Raw genomic sequence first — 18,177 nt, forward strand, 5'->3', positions numbered from 1 at the left:
GGAAAATCATGAATAAAAAACAAATATATCGGTTTACCATTTAAACCGTGTGTAACTGTAACTAAAGACAACTTGGCGCAGAGTTATAATGGATCGCTTATTCGCTTATTTGCGCTACATCGATTCAGCGAATAGCCGGGCAGCAGCAGTGAAATATATTGCAACATTTGCTTTGTGCAACGTTGTCATTTTCAATTGTTGGACAAACTGTGCAAAAATGCATATTTTATTATGCCAACATACACCTGGACGATGAGCGAAAAGCGAAAGCAGAAAGTCAAAAAAACTAAAGGCAAGCAATCGATGCTTCAGCTGAAAGCGTACAAATAAATTTGAGGAGGCCATACACATGCATACATATGTACATATGTATGTTCGCTGCATTCGTATTGCAATGAACTGTGACTATTGTAATAGGAATAATTTTGGCAGGTTCCCTCCCCAGTATTTATGTGCATTTTTCGTCTTGCCGAATTTCCGCCCGACTATCCTTACGTTACCGTTATCTCCTATGCGGTCTCACTTTTTGACCTTTACGGATGTTGTATGAGTGAATATGCCACAAAAATAAATAAATTGCATTTACCATTTGAGGTTTCTTGCGATGTTGACTCGAATTTTCACTTTCTTATGATTTTGTCTTTTGTCCGTTTTTACTTTTTCAATCTTTTTTATTGCACAGAGAAAATCGGCAGAAAACTTAATTATTTTGTATTGGTATTGTGAAAAAGGTTGTTGTACCTTTGTAGCTCGTTTTTATATGTGATATATATGTATGTAGGCGGCCGCCGTGGTGTGGTGGTAGCGTGCTTCGCCTACCATACCGAGGATCCTGGGTTTAACTTCAGGGGGAAAGTAACATCAAAATTTCTGAAAAAGTGTTTTTAATTAAAAAAAATTATTTCTAATCGGGGTCTCCCATCGGAAGGGATTTGGTAAACACTCCAAGTTTATTTCTGCCTTTAATATCTTCTCATTGAAAATTTATCTGCCTTGCAGATGCCGTTCGGAGTCGGCATAAGACACGTGGATCCAGCACCGCCAATTTGTAGGGAAAATTAGAAGAGAAGCTCGGCCTATAATCTCTTCGTGGGTTATCGCGCCTTGCATTTATTATTATTCATATATGTAGTTGAGGATATTTGTGCTAACAAAAATGTTTTTATGCAGCGATAAGCACAAAATTTCCAAATATTTCATGATGGGTATGTGTGTGTGGGTGTGATATGTGTGGTTGACATAAAATATATGCCACTTAGGCATAAATACAGTGGCGTCTATACAGGTCCGACGAGAGGGGAGGAGAAATGGGGGGACTCCAACCGGGCCCGGGGTTTCTCAGGGGGCCCGCGATTTAGAGGTACTAAGACATTTTTTTTAAATTCAGGATAGTCTTTAGTTGTTCCATGCGCAAATTTTAAGCCGAATTTCAAAAGCAACGAATATTGATAATGATTTTTTGCCTGGGCCTTCGAACAGTGAGGAGACAATAAAAACATCAAACAAAAATGTATGTTTACATGAATCCGAAATCATAAAGTGTTTGTGGTGACACTGATGAGGGTTCATCTTCAAAAAGTCTTCCAACAATACCACCAACTCTGTATCAAAGTCCAGATTATTTAAACGACTTCGATATCGGTACCGTGTATAATGAGTTTTTGCGATCTGAAGAAGTCAACGAAATAATTCGTCGAGGTCATGAAAAGTGTACTGTTATTTTTCCACGTGATTGTCATGACGAGGCATTTCCTACCTCGTTGTTAAACAGAATCTTACCAAATGGAGAGAAATTGGAGCATGACTGGTTAGTGTAAAGTGCCAGTAGCAATGCTTTTTATTGCCTTCCATGTCGTCTGTTAAGCACCAATACTTTAAATCGACCTAAAATTTGTTGTGCGGATATTCGAAATTCCAGGTATGGAAGAAGCTATACGATAAACTGCCATTATACGAAAATACCCAAGATCACATTAAATGCTATATTTAATAGCGATCTTTACAAAATCTAATTCATAAGGAGGCTACAATTGATACACTTATCAATGAACAGCTAATCACTGAAACTCAAAAGTGGAAAGCAATTTTAAATAGAATTTTGGACACTATTTTATTTTTGGGTGAAAGAAGCCTAGCTGTCAAAGGCGAAAGTATATATCTTGGTGAACGAAACAATGGAAATTTTTTGGGCATCTAAGATCTCGTAAGCCAGTATGTTCCAATGCTTAGATATCATTTGGAGAAAGTTAAGAGTTCACAACAGCACCACAAACGTTTACAAGTTCACTATCCTTCCCCAGATATTCAGAACGAGTTTATAGAAATGTGTACAAAGCACGTGAGGGAAACTATATTAGATCAAGGCAATAAAACCAAGTATTTTGCTATTATCGCTGATATTGTGCCTGATGCTAGTCACGTTGACTACGTTCATTTTGCGCTAGCTCCATTTCAATTCGAAAGCAACGATTTTTGCAATTCAAGAACGGTATTTGGCTGTCGTGAATTGTAACCAAAAAAACTGGTCGGAAAATCGCTGATCTAATTTGCCATACTCTAGGTAAACATGAAATCCTATTAAAAGATTGTCGTGCAGAAGGGTGCGATAAAGCGCCAATATGAAAGGAGCTTACAGCGGAGCACTACGTCACATTTTCGACAAAAACTCGAATGCTGATTACTCGCCTTGTGCAACCTACAATCTCAATTTATGTGGAAATGTGCAGAATGTTGTACGGCTGCAATTACTTTCTTCGGAGTTGTAAAAACGTGTTTTACTATATGCAGCAACAGTCCACAACGATGGGACATCCTCAAAAAAATGTAGCGAGCTCTCTTCATAGTCTTTCAGCCAAAAGCAAAAAAGCCGAATTTGACTCCGCAAGCATACGGAGATGTTACCGGCATTCTCAAGTACATCAACAAGTTCGAATGTATCTTGCTGTCCTTAATCAATTTGGTTCAAAATACTGACTATCATTAATGAAAGAAACGTGGTCCCCCAAGCTAGAGACGCCACCATAGATATTGAAGTCTGACATCTAGATGCCCTATTGGCTGATTTGAAGTTGATCAGGAACCAATGGGAAACAATTTTGAACGAATGTAAAACAGTTGCTATTCAATTGAACATCTCACCAAAGTTTCCGGACATTCGAAAGATAAATCCCAATAGACGTTTTGAAGATAATGGAAATGAGATCATTACGGATGATACAGAGTCTGATTTTAAAAACAATACATTCCTGGTGATCGTTGATTCGTTAATGACTGGCATTACTGAACGATTTGCAGCTATGAGAAATTTGAGCGAGACGTTTTCCTTTTTGTGGCAATTTGAATACATAAATGAAACTACGGTTCGGGTGAACGCAGCAAAATTTGTCGAAAAATACAAGACGCACATTTTTCAAAGCTTAGAATGCGAAGTAATTCACTTGAAGCACATTTACGAAGCAAATTTTGATAAAGGTCTGTCACCATTGGAATTGCTAAATGCCATCCACATGTGTTCAAAATCTGTATACGATTTTCCCAAACATTTGTGTTGCTTTACGTATCCTTTGCACTATACCTGCCACTGCATCTAGTGCAGAACGTTCTTTCAGCGTCCTTGCAAGAATCAAAAACTTTCATAGATCGTGTTCATCTCAAGAGTAAGTTTCAGGACAGCCACGCTTTGTGTTGATGTTTGTGAATATGCGGCTGTTAAAAGAGCATTTTATTTCTATGTTTCAATAAAATAGTATAAATAGTAAATATTCTGTATTAATTTTATTTTCAGCTCTTAGTCCAAAAATCATTTAGTTGATGTGGAAAAATTTTTTTGATGTAATCCTTAAATAATGATTCATGAATGAGACGTCATTAATTCAAATTATCAATATCAAATCAAATGTATTAGTGGATTTTTTATAGAGGGCCCGTAAATTATTTAGTCCCGGGCCCGGATTTTCTCTCTACGGCCCTGCGTCTATACTTCCAGGTTCTAAGAGCAACGAAAACTGAACGAAAAACATGTACACCGTCATATGCATATGTGTGTACACGTGTGTGTGAGTAAATAACTCATTTAAATTATGTTGAAAGTGGCATAAGGTAGTTTTAGAAAACAAGCATGTTGCCAAAAACTAAGTTTATTTATACTATATGCAATAAAACTGTCAGACTTTCATTGTAGGGTTGTCGCCATGAATAAGTTTTTTGTTTGGGGTCATGACAAGTTAAGACTGCTAGTTTATATTGGCACACAAGAAACTGGCATAAATGTATTACAATGTATTTGCTATTGAATTTAAAATTACTAACGTAGGCTTAAAATATTATTTGATTAAATTAATAACTGTTGTAAGGTGAGTAAATATTTCATATTAAAAAAATATTTATATGGCTTTTAGGTACTGAATAGAATATGGCTGTGGCTCTACCTATGCATCATGCAGTTTGTTGGTATAAGTTGCAATGTGCATTTGCAATTATTTAGTCGCGAAAAAATAGTTTTAATGCATACTTGTTTTACTTTATTTATTTTTCATTTTATTTTAATAGTTTAATTTAAATTAAATTAATTTAATTTTGTTTTAATTTTACTAATATTTAATTGTACATATATATATATACAAATTTAAATATTTTTTGTTCCTTTACTTTACACTTTTTAGTTTTATTTGTTTTATTTCATTTAAATATGTTGTATTTTTCATTTACTGTGTATTTTTTTAAATGTTATTTTTGTTTGTTGTTGCTTTTCAATATACACTTTGTCTATGCCTTTATTGTTTTTTGTTTTTAATTTTTATTATATTACTTTCCTTGCACATTTTCTTTTATTCAAACGTCTATGTTATTTAATTTGATCTAGTTTAATTTAATTTAATAAATTTTTTTATTTAATTCTATTCTATTTTACTTTGTTTTATTTTATTTTATTTTATTTTATTTTGCTTTATTTAATTTAATTTTGTTTTATTCTATTTTATTTATTTATTTATTTTTTTTTTTTTCATTTTACTTTATTTTATTTTCACCACATATTATATTATTTTTTTAAATTTTACTTTTATACATTTTTTTCTTCTATTTTTGTTTTATATTTTGTTATTTTATATGATTTTCTTTTATTCTTTTTTATTTTTTTTATATTTGTTACATATAACTTTTATTATTTAATTTTTTTGTCTTTATTTTATTTTTTCCTTTATTTTTATAACTTTTTTTAAATGAATTTTGTTTTAGATTTTCATTTTAGTTTTAATTTCATTCTGTTGTTGCTATGAATCATAAATCAAATTCCAATGAGGCAACCCCTAGTAGCAATGAAAGCATTCACCTTTGATCTTGACGACTTTTGAATTTTTTTTTTTTTTTTTTTTTGTTCAACTGTATAATTGAATATAAAACGTCCCATATAAAACTCATTTGTATCTCTACATATTCAACTACATATGTCATTCGCCGATTTCTGACCGATTAAGCATACTAATAATCATCAACCCTTAGTTGCAAGAGCCCTTGCTGCACCGTGCCACAATGGCGACGATGAGAGTGCAATGCCATCATGCACCACTTATGTTGCAATTATGCCTCAGGCACAAGTGTCAATTGCCTTTTGCAAACAAAACTTGAACAAAAACGTTTAAAAAATAACAAACAAAAAAATAAAAAGTAGTAGAACTCGCCTTTGTGGTAGAGGAGAAGCTCAGTAAAAAAAGATTAAAAAGGTGCGCCGACGACTTTTGGTTGGCTACTAACATACCGCTTGATTAGCTTAACACATTGCTTGTAAGTTGAAGTGCCACAAACTTGAGGACTCATATGAGCAATATGCACACGTCATTAACATTTTTACTACATTTTCTTTTTATTTTATAGTGCAACAACGACTGCTACACACTCCTCTACTAATGGTTTATTAGCTTTCAAACAAAAAAAATTAAGAAGGCAATGAAATTGATACCCAACAATAAAGCGTAATAAATGACTAAATGAAAAAGTTGCAAAAATGGAAAAGGCACAATCGTAAAGTTCATGCACATGGGCGTAGGCTGAATTGAGGGGGCGGAAAACTTCAGAATAAGAGAAGAAAAATTATTGTGAATTTATTTTTAATCAAAGACAAATTTCTACAGCGCGAATTATGCTCATTAAGCTTGTTGTGAGCAAATCTTTAAGTGTAGATATAAGAATATATCTTAAACAAGTAGGGAAGGCTAAGTTCGGGTGTAACCGAACATTACATACTCAGTTGAGAGCTATGGAGACAAAATAAGGGAAATCACCATGTAGGAAAATGGATCTAGGATAACCCTGGAATGTGGTTGTATGACATGTGTATCAAATGGAAGGTATTAAAGAGTATTTTAAGAGAGAGTAGGTCATAGTTCTATTGATGGACGCCATTTAGAGATATCGCCATAAAGGTGGACCAGGGCTGACTCTAGAATTTGTTTGTACGATATGGGTATCAAATGAAAGGTGTTACTGAGCATTTTAAGAGGGAGTGGGCCTTAGGTCTATCGGTGGACGCCTTTTCGAGATATCGCCATTAAGGTGGACTAGGGGTGACTCTAGAATGTGTTTGTACGATATGGGTATCAAATGAAAGGTGGTAATGAGTATTTTAAAAGGGAATGGGCTTTAGTTCTATAGGTGAACGCATTTTCGAGAAATCGCCATAAAGGTGGACCAGGGGTGACTCTAGAATATGTTTGTACAATATGGGTATCGAATGAAAGCTGTTAATGAGTATTTTGAAAAGGAGTGATCCTTAGTTCCATAGGTCGACGCCGTTTCGAGATATCGCCATAAAGGTGGACCAGGGGTGTCTCTAGAATGTGTTTGTACGATATGGGAGTCAAATGAATGGTGTTACTGAGCATTTTAAGAGGGAGTGGGCATTAGGTCTATAGGTGGACGCCTTTTCGAGATATCGCCATTAGGGTGGGCCAGGGGTGACTCTAGAATGTTTGTACGATATGGGTATCAAACGAAAAGTGTTACTGAGCATTTTAAGAGGGAGTGGGCATTAGGTCTATAGGTGGACGCCTTTTCGAAATGTCGCCATTAGGGTGGGCCAGGGGTGACTCTAGAATGTGTTTGTATGATATGGGTATCAAATGAAAGATGGTAATGAGTATTTTAAAAGGGAGTAATCCTTAGTTCTATAGGTGGACGCCTTTTCGAGATATCGCCATAAAGGTGGACCAAGGGTGACTCTAGAATGTGTGTACGATATGGGTATCAAACGAAAGGTGTTACTGAGCATTTTAAGAGGGAGTGGGCATGAGGTCTATAGGTGGACGCCTTTTCGAGATATCGTCATTAGGGTGGGCAGGGGTGACTCTAGAATGAGTTTGTACGATATGGGTATCAAACGAAAGGTGTTACTGAGCATTTTAAGAGGGAGTGGGCATTAGGTCTATAGGTGGACGCCTTTTCGAGAAATCGCCATTAGGGTGGGCCAGGGGTGACTCTAGAATGTTTGTACGATATGGGTATCAAACGAAAGGTGTTACTGAACATTTTAAGAGGGAGTGGGCATTAGGTCTATAGGTGGACGCCTTTTCGAGATATCGCCATTAGGGTGGGCCAGAGGTGACTCTAGAATGTGTTTGTACGATATGGGTATCAAATGAAAGGTGGTAATGAGTATTTTAAAAGGGAGTAATCCTTAGTTCAATAGGTGGACGCCTTTTCGAGATATCGCCATAAAGGTGGACCAAGGGTAACTCTAGAATGTTTGTACGATATGGGTATCAAACGAAAGGTGTTACTGAGCATTTCAAGAGAGAGTGGGCATTAGGTCTATAGGTGGACGCCTTTTCGAGTTATCGCCATTAGGGTGGGCCAGGGGTGACTCTAGAATGTTTGTACGATATGGGTATGAAACGAAAGGTGTTACTGAGCATTTTAAGAGGGAGTGGACATTAGGTCTATAGGTGGACGCCTTTTCGAGATATCGCCATTAGGGTGGGCCAGGGGTGACTCTAGAATGTTTGTACGATATGGGTATCAAACGAAAGGTGTTACTGAGCATTTTAAGAGGGAGTGGACATTAGGTCTATAGGTGGACGCCTTTTCGAGATACCGCCATTAGGGTGGGCCAGGGGTGACTCTAGAATGTTTGTACGATATGGGTATCAAACGAAAGGTGTTACTGAGCATTTTAATAGGGAGTGGGCATTAGGTCTATAGGTGGACGCCTTTTCGAGATATCGCTATTAGGGTGGGCCAGGGGTGACTCTAGAATGTTTGTACGATATGGGTATCAAACGAAAGGTGTTACTGAGCATTTTAATAGGGAGTGGGCATTAGGTCTATAGGTGGACGCCTTTTCGAGATATCGCCATTAGGGTGGGCCAGGGGTGACTCTAGAATGTGTTTGTACGATATGGATATCAAATTAAAGGTATTAATGAGGGTTTTAAAAGCGAGTGGCCCTTAGATGTATATGTGAAGGCATTCTCGGGATATCGACCAAAATGTGGACCAGGTGATCCAGAAAATAATCTGTCGGGTACTGCTAATTTATTTATATATGGAATACCACTAACAGTATTCCTGCCAAGATTCCAAGGGCTGTTGATTTCGCCTTGTAGAACTTTTTCATTTTCTTCTACTTAATATGGTAGGTGTCACACCCATTTTACAAAGTTTTTTCCAAAGTTATATTTTGCGTCAATAAACCAATCCAGTTACAATGTTTCATCCCTTTTTTCGTATTTGGTATATAATTATGGCATTTTTTTATTTTTCGTAATTTTCGATATCGATAAAGTGGGCGTGGTTATGGTCGGATTTCGGCCATTTTTTATATCGAGATAAAGTGAGTTCAGATAAGTACGTGTGCTAAGTTTAGTAAAGATATATCGATTTTTGCTCAAGTTATTGTGTTAACGGCCGAGCGGAAGGACAGACGGTGGACTGTGTATAAAAACTGGGCGTGGCTTCAACCGATTTCGCCCTTTTTCACAGAAAACAGTTATCGTCCTAGGAGCCAAGCCACTACCAAATTTCACAAGGATTGGTTAATTTTTGTTCGACTTATGGAATTAAAAGCATCCTAGACAAATTAAATGAAAAAGGGCGGAGCCACGCCCATTTTGAAATTTTCTTTTATTTTTGTAATTTTTTGCAGCACATCATTACTGGAGTTGAATGTTGGCATAATTTACTTATATGCTGTAAAGATATTAACTCTTCTTTTAAAATTTGAATTTAAAAAAATTTTTTTTTAAAAAGTGGGCGTGGTCGTTCTCCGATTTTGCTAATTTTTATTAAGCAGACATAAAGTAATAAGGTTTACGTTCCTGCCAAATTTCATCATGATATCTTTAACGACTGCCAAATCACAGCTTGCAAAACTTCTAAATTACCTTCATTTAAAAGTGGGCGGTGCCACGCCCAATGGCCAAAATTTTACTAGTTTTCTATTCTGCGTCATAAGCTCAACTCACCTGCCAAGTTTCATCGCTTAACGCGTATTTGGTAATGAATTATCGCACTTTTTTGATTTTTCGAAATTTTCGATATCGAAAAATTGGGCGTGGTTATTGTCCGATATCGTTCATTTTAAATAGCGATCTGAGATGAGTGCCCAGGAACACATATACCAAATTTCATGAAGATACCTCAAAATTTACTCAAGTTATCGTGTTAACGGACAGACGGACGGACGGACGGACGACTGTGTATAAAAACTGGGCGTGGCATCAACCGATTTCGCCCATTTTCACAGAAAACAGTTAACGTCGTAAAATCTACTCCCCTGCCAAATTTCAAAAGGATTGGTTAATTTTTGTTCGACTTATGGCGTTAAAAGTATCCTAGACAAATTAAATGAAAAAGGGCGGAGCCACGCCCATTTTGAAATTTTCTTTTATTTTTGTATTTTGTTGCACCATATCATTACTGGAGTTGAATGTTGTTTTTGTAAAAATTTTACTTTAAAAAAAAATTTTTTTTAAAAGTGGGCGTGGTCCTTCCCCGATTTTGCTAATTTTTATTAAGCGTACATATAGTAATAGTAGTAACGTTCCTGACAAATTTCATCATGATATCTTCAACGACTGCCAAATTACATTTTGCAAAAGTTTTAAATTACCTTCTTTTAAAAGTGGGCGGTGCCACGCCCATTGTCCAAAATTTTACTAATTTTCTATTCTGCGTCATAAGTTCAACTCATCTACCAAGTTTCGTCGCTTTATCATTCTTTTGTAATGAATTATCGCACTTTTTCGGTTTTTCGAAATTTTCGATATCGAAAAAGTGGGCGTGGTTATAGTCCGATATCGTTCATTTTAAATAGCGATCTGAGATAAGTGCTCAGGAACCCACATACCAAATTTCATCAAGATACCTCAAAATTTACTCAAGTTATCGTGTTAACGGACGGACGGACGGACGGACATGGCTCAATCAAATTTTTTTTCGATCCTGATTATTTTGATATATGGAAGTCTATATCTATCTCGATTCCTTTATATATGTACAACCAACCGTTATCCAATCAAACTTAATATACTCTGTGAGCTCTGCTCAACTGAGTATAATAAATCTTTGAAGCCTTCATTGCGAAGTGGATGTGGAAAATACTATTAAAAAATCTGGTATAAAAGCTTTTATAAATGCGAAACTATAAACAACAGAAGGTAAACAAATAACGGTTTGGTGGGGTCGCATGCCTCCCTCCCCCGTCTGGATACGCGCATGCACATGCACATTCGACTCTGCTGATTTATGAACGAACGTACAGTGAAATGATCACATTTCACAACCCACCGCCTCACCACAAACTTACGACATTATAACATGCTTTTAATTAGTTTAATTAAAAACCTCAAAAGAAGAGAGTCAAAAAAGACGGCAGTCGATGGACTGCTTTTATTATCTGCCTACAATTTTTTTTTTAATTTTTGCACGGAAAGTTTTATTTCACTTTGGTTATTTACTTTTTTACTGCCTTTTTGCAAATCAAAAAAACTTAACTGCAAATATTTGAGTCTCCAATGTTTTAATATATATGGACAACCGCTTTTCGTTTTACAACACTAACACATAACAACTATGCATTTCAAAGTGAAGTCTACTACTTGCATGTACAACCCCTACTACAAATTTTGAAAACTTAAGTACTTAAATGCAGTCACGATTGGCACAAGTTGTAAAAATGTTGCGGCATAGTTGGAGCACATACAAAGTGGTTGAGAAAGGGTAGTAAAATATGCATCAAACATACACACAAAGAAAGTAAGTAGCAGCGGATATGTAAAAATTAGTAGGTTGACTTAAAGCAATCAATCACTGCCATATTTCTGCAAAAAAGCAGTTCTATACACTACACAACAAAAGTGACTATCAAAAAAGTAAGGAAAAAGTGCTGCCAAATATTTGGCGGAAACAAATTCTTATGCGCGGGAAACGAAGCTGCTCGAGCCTACTTCTCTGCTAATTAAATAATGCAAGCTTGTAAGTAGTGCAATATATACGTACATACACACACTACTGAGTATTCGTGTGGAGCAAAAAAAATATATAGTAAGCTAGTTAGTTAATAAAATGGAGTAGGTATGCGGGAATTGGGTGTAAAAGGCAACAACCAATGCAGGTGGCATAAAAAGGTAGTTAAATTTTAAATACTTAATTAAATGCAAACAGCGCAGCGCAAAATGTTTTCGCATAATATACAAGCAGCTGGGTGATGCGTCAACATTACGTTTACAAGCAAGTTACGCCACAGTGTTGCATAGAATGGAAGATCGAATAAGTGATTTGAGGAAGGTGCGGCATATGAGTTTCACGAGTTTATTTTGGCTTTAATAGGGCTCTAAAACTTTAAAGTTATTAATACTTTTATGTACGTCGTATATTTCTTACAACAGCTACATAGTACATTGAAGGGCGTTTTTAATTATGAGATAATACACAGTGATTGTCAATAAAGGGAAAATATTCTTATAAAAATGTTAGCTAAAATCGTGATGGATTGCAGGAATGTGATATTAAAGTGATACATGTGCGTGTATGATATTGTGGCGAATAAATGGCATGATTTTTTTGAATCCTAAGTTTTGTGAAAACCTAAAATATACGAAATGAATATGGAATGGCACGATGTTATGGGATGATATTTATTACAATTTTACTTACTTACATATACATATATACAAAATAAAGATGCACATTATTTATTTAACATATAAAATTATAATATGTACTTAAATATTAAATTTAATATGTAGTTTTATCCAGAGAAACTATTTTTGATCCTTAAATATTATTTTATTTTTGCAAAAATAGTCAGCCTCAGCTTATATGTATAATAACCTCACATGATCAATGTGAAAAAATATCCTACGTATGAAAGTCTGGCCAAAACCCCGTGGCCTAGTCATGTACAGGGTATGAGAACCTATGAGTACTCGCACTGATGAAACAAACGGTTGCGCTGCCATGCTTACGTTATCACAATAGTTGAGTTCCTATTAGCTATCTAGCTCTGGATCGCGACCAAATCTCACTGGAACGATTGTGATAAGTAGCTTAATCGCTCCCTTACATCGTGGTTTAAAATTCTAAACAAATGGCTGGTATTATAAGTTATTTAAAGTTATTTAAATTGTACCAAAACCGGGGTCGGCAGTTAAAATAAGTCGAAAAATGACGGGAAAGGTATACAAAGGCAGCCGAAGGCTTATACCTACTAAAATGTAACTTCTGTTGGGAGCAATATTCCAGAAAAAAATCTGGAAGTTTTGCTGTAGTTTTTGTGTTTTACTTACTTTTTGCACATACAGAGCAAGCGTTCTGTGCAGAGTAACTATAGATCTGGCGTCGATTGTGGATTGGTTTGAAGTTCTTTTCTGGTTTTTAGTGAACATATTTTAACACAAGCACAATTTTTTTCAAATTCTCTACGGTTTATTGATACCGAAGTTAAACGAATCAGTTTTAACTTCAAAAGCATATAACACAGTGTGTTTATTATCCAAAGTTTATGAAATACTTTTTTTGGAACGTTTGATTTCAGATGATTTGTAGCTAATTACTATAAATGAAGTTAGGAAAAAGTTAGTAATTCGCTATATTTTGACGTGGAAAATTTATAGTTTTTCTAACAGGGCTTAAACTGAATATAATGCAAATATTTTATGGCATTAATTACTTGTTGTCAGACTTAAAGAAAATATGCAGTGGAAAAAAATTGGTAATCATCGGACGGCCTATTGCATATATTTGTGAGTGCTACCAAGTTAAAAGGATGAGCTGTAAAAAATCAACAACAAAACGAAGTCACCAGAAATCTAGATAAATTGTCATTAGAACACTGACATTATGCATTCTGCTTAGCCATCTGATTTTTTCTTTGGTTGGTTTTCTTTTAAATATCCTACAAAATATTGGAATAGAGGTGGAGTTACGAATGTAACATCCGTGATGAATCCATAGAAAAGATTTGTCTCATTAAAAATCGGCAACTTAAGGGATGTCTTAGAGAGTTTCGGCAACTTAATAGCGGCTTAAGAATCGACAAAATCCCTGTACCTTTTGCAGAAAGGGCCCATTAGAAAATAAATCCTCAAGCTAGCTAGTTGTTTCTTCAAGAACGTGCAGAACAATTTGGAAATCTGAGATATGTATGTGTATATTTTAGCGATATTATAGGCAAATTATACCAAGATTTCTTTCGAAACTGTTTAGTGTTACTAAGTGGAAATCATACACTAAAAGAAAAAATCATGTACAGCATGTCAATTCAACCGACATTTCTCAACTTTTATTCATGGCAAAGAGCTGTTGAATCAACTTTGCACAGATTGTTGATTCTGAATTGACTGAATTGACTGACAAAAAACAATTCACCAAAATTAATACAAGGTGCGTGATGCCTCCGAAGAGATTTGATGTCGCATTTTCCAGGCATTGAACCGAGCAATTTAAGTGTGGTAGGTTTAGCACGCTAGTCTAATTCAAAATTATACTGACACCCTAAGAATACCAAAGAAAATTGTTAAAATAACAGATTTCCGCCAACATTAGAATAACCGTGGCCATTGATGTGACAGATATTTCTGTAGCAAAATAGTCAAAAGAACAAAGTAGTTTTTTATTTAAACTAGTTGACTAGTTAAAACTAGTTCACAGTTGTTCGCCTTTGAAACGACCAATGAAACCAGTTCTTTAAATAGGAAAATCATTGATTAAAAATCTGTAATTTTTACAATATAATGTTAGCTTGAGACATTTTCTTCTGTTGAAATTACTAAACAGACTTGTTCTTTTGACAGAAGCTCGGTTGAATTAACCATAATGCGATCAATTTTACTGCATATTTCTTGGTTCAAGAGCAACAAACCTGATTTGTTGATTTCATTAGATTAATTTCTTTGGTGTATAATTTCAATTTGAGCTTTGCTGACTATTTTAGCTTGTATGATAAACTTAATATATTTTATATATAAAACTTACATTTTTGCAATCTTCAAAATCCATACAGTGATGCCAATCTTGAACAAACTGAAATGAGAGAAAATAATTCAAAATTATTATACGGTACAGTTATGTTTTAATATCATAATCATTTGCCCAAAAGGAAAAAAGAAGAAACTTGACCAAAAGAGCATGGCACCTGCGTTCTTATTATGTATTGCCATTTCTTTCGAATTAAAAAAAAAAACAATCTCGAAACGACACGTAAAATCTAAGCACCAAAAGTCATATCATATCATTTTCTTATTATTGATAATTAGAGAAAAATTAGAAAATTTTAACACAGCGATGGTTACTAGGACAAGTTTCTGAATTTCATTTTACCACCAGCTAGGTTTTAGGGTGCTGTGCTTTGCACCCGAGTATACCTGAATTCATATGGTTTTAAGGCAGATCCCGCTATCCATGCAGTTATTTGAATGCCTTGCTGCTCACTTTGTAATTTGTGTCTAACTTTTGCCTTTTTATTGCTGCTCCTCTTACATACATTTTGGTACATTTTTACTTTATTTTTTTTTAGTCCCAATTTGTTTGGAATATTTTTGGACGCGTTCAGCAGAACTTTCCCGTCCCCCCCGAGAATGACCCAAACTTTCTACTTTTACTTACTTAATTAATTTGCGCTTAATTGTTTAAAAGATTATGGTAATAAAACAAGGCACGCCAGTCGATTTTTCGTTGAGTTAACTGGCCCTAGTTGGTCACACCAAGAGAATTTAAATCGTTTTCCACCTGGTTCTTCCAGCGGAGTGGGGGCCGCACTCTTCCTCTGCATCTATGGGCGGGTTCCGATAAAATTTTTTTCTAAAATTTCCGTGCGCAAACGTGCAAAGGCCCGCAAACTTTTCGAAGAACTTTTCTCTCGAACACTCGTAGAGCCGCTTCATCTGATGTTGTCATGGTCCATGCTTGTGCGCCATATAACAAGGGACGGACGGATACGATATGTGACATGTAGAGCATGATTTTTGTTTGCCGAGAGAGGAGTTTACTTTTCTATTGATTACCTAGTCTTAAGTAGCATTTATTAACAGGAGTGATTCTTCGGTGGACTACTCACATTTAGTAAATCATAAAACAGCTATTAAACTAACCACCGCTCACTACTTTTTGGTTGCCATGTCATGCAACCATGTTTGAATTTTTTCAGTCATCGCCATAGAAAACTAGTCAACATTAGCCTTTTTGTGTTTTTCTTAAATGTGTTTAAAGGCCTAACAACGATATAGCGAAAGATAAAAAAGACGAAGTTTAAGTAAAACTTTTTGTTTTATTTTTTTTTTTGGTTTTCTTTGCCCAACTAATCGAACTATTGTTGGTCTCTTTCTATGTCATGACTAAGTAGAGCAAATGCTATTAACCCGAAATAGAATGAAATATGTTCCAAGCATTATTTCCCTCACCTTTAGTCTTATGACTAATACAAATTAGAATTTTATGAGCCCTCCCACATTAGCAAAGATTAAAGCTAAATTTATAACATATAAGTTCGAAAATAATTTTTTTGAGACAAACCGGCAGTTTGCGCGCCCATCGCTGGCCTTTAACATTTTAATTGAGTGTAACTTATTTCTGATTTAAAATTTTTTATGTCTTAATATTTCACTAAATTTTTTTCAATGATTTACAACACACAACTGCAGACACAAAGCAGGAAAATAAAGAAGGAGCCGTTAAGTGGAACGAAACGAATTGTATCATTGGCATCATAAAAACTTATTGTATCTAATTCACTTTTTTACTCTTTATGGTATTTTTGGTTTTTTTGTCATATAACTTCTTTTCTAACTGATTTTTTTTAGTGACTATTTGCTGTAACTATTGTTACCATCTATGGGCTCGTAGTGCGGCCAAAACACATCATTCATTTCAACAACTTAATTCGCAGTGGGATCTTTATATATGTATATCTAATGCATACATATATATTTAGCATAATACCGTCTGAATGCTTAGAGCAAACGTTCAGCTTGAACGCTTTGATCTATGACCAAAAAGGAAATACCAAAGCACTTTACAGCAACGCTATTATATTACGTTATACACCAACTCTATGTACCGCCCGAGCACCGCCTTCTTTGCACACACAATCATTTCTTTTGGCGCAATCCAGGTTTGAATGTTTTTATAAATTTGCTGCTTCTTTTTGCTAGTTTTTTATATTTTTCTCGCATTTCACTATAAGCTTTTATGGATTAAGTCGGCAGCCGTTTTTTTACAACTAATTTGTCTATGTTTATATGCCATTTGTTTTTTTTTTTTTTGTATTTGTTTTCCTTTGCTTTGATTTATTGTAGTTTAAAAACTAAAAAACAAAATGTTTCGCTTCAGAAAACTATCCAATTGATTTATGTCGAATGTTTGTTTTAGTTTAAGTAAATGTCTAAGTTTAATAAAGAGCGGATTTAATTTGAATTATTTTCTTAGCTCTTTATATACGTATGTACATACCTATATCTTTATATGTTTAGTAGTGTGTTCAATTTAACTTAATTTTTAAGAATTTATGAGAATTACACCGGTTGATGATAGTTGTTGTTCCACAACACATGTCAGATATTCTGTCTCTATAATAATTTCTGCGAAATAAATTTATTTGGTTTTGTATGTAAAAATGGGAAAAGCTGAATTTTGCAAATAAACTCATGTTGGGTTTCATTCCTAGTTATTCTTGGTACGAATCCCGGTGAAACCCCTGAAAAAAACACACCATACGAACTCAGCTGACGTCGAGTACGTCTCCTTTTTCCAAATGATAACATCGCATTGTGTTCGTGAATGTTTGTTCCTTTTCAGTTTTTCCTTAACCTAAACATTTTTAGAAGAAGCACGTTGGGGTGTGTTTTCCTTTTAATTATAATTATTTTAAACTTTTTGCATAAACAATATATTCAATTAAATTAATAAGTAATCAAATGCAATACTTCACAGTACTGTAGAAAGAGAATATAATAATTTGCTTTTTTTCAAAATATGTCCGTTCCCTTATGGGGACAGTGGCCACGTGTGTATTAAATTTGACTTCATATTACATAGTTTTAAAACTAATCGTACATATGTGGAAATAAAATGCTAGCAACTACTTCCAAGATTTTAAGGAGCTTTACTTCATCGTTATAGACAGTGATGCTCCTTTGGAATATGAATTGGGCATAGATGCGACAGAAACCAGTTTTACTAAGGAGGGAGAGGGTTTTCATGGCGCAAATTCTTAATCTAGCTTTCCTTATGATTTCCGTATGCACTTAGATGTTCGGCCACGATGCTGATATAATCTCAGATGCAGCCCATACCAGATACCTGGAGCCATTGAGCCCAAAGTAAATCTAATGCATCTCAAATATCAAAAACTGTAATAAATTTACACAATATTATACAAATATGACACATAACCTAAGCAATAGTTGTTAATAAGTATCAAAATAGAAGACGATGGAAAAATTCGATTAAAGCGTAGAATATGCGATAATCAAAATTGTGTGGAATATTTTTAGGCTGGTTCAACAAAAATTAATAATTGACATTGGATATTCTAGCAGTGTATTATTAGCAATGTATGCGCTGATCACTTTATATAAATATTATTTATGTATATGTATTTCACTAGCAAGACAGCAATATCTTATAGCTGAATGGATGAGGGCATCTGCCTTTGCACCAGTATGAATGCAGGAAATTTCGAGTTCAAAA

At 34.8% G+C, this 18,177-nt stretch overlaps 1 protein-coding gene across 2 annotated transcripts in view; it reads right to left on the reverse strand.

The window, feature by feature from the left end:
- The window catches only part of LOC137250358 (uncharacterized), a 149,198-nt gene that overhangs the window by 58,004 nt on the left and 73,017 nt on the right, over nucleotides 1-18,177 (reverse strand). For both annotated transcript variants that reach the window (XM_067782994.1, XM_067782995.1), the window contains exon 2: nucleotides 14,467-14,514. In XM_067782994.1, the coding sequence (XP_067639095.1) occupies nucleotides 14,467-14,514 (48 nt within the window). The remainder of the gene's footprint in view (nucleotides 1-14,466; nucleotides 14,515-18,177) is intronic.

This window comes from Eurosta solidaginis, chromosome 4 (assembly GCF_040869045.1).
Source record: "Eurosta solidaginis isolate ZX-2024a chromosome 4, ASM4086904v1, whole genome shotgun sequence".
Classification (NCBI taxonomy): Eukaryota; Metazoa; Arthropoda; class Insecta; order Diptera; family Tephritidae; genus Eurosta; species Eurosta solidaginis.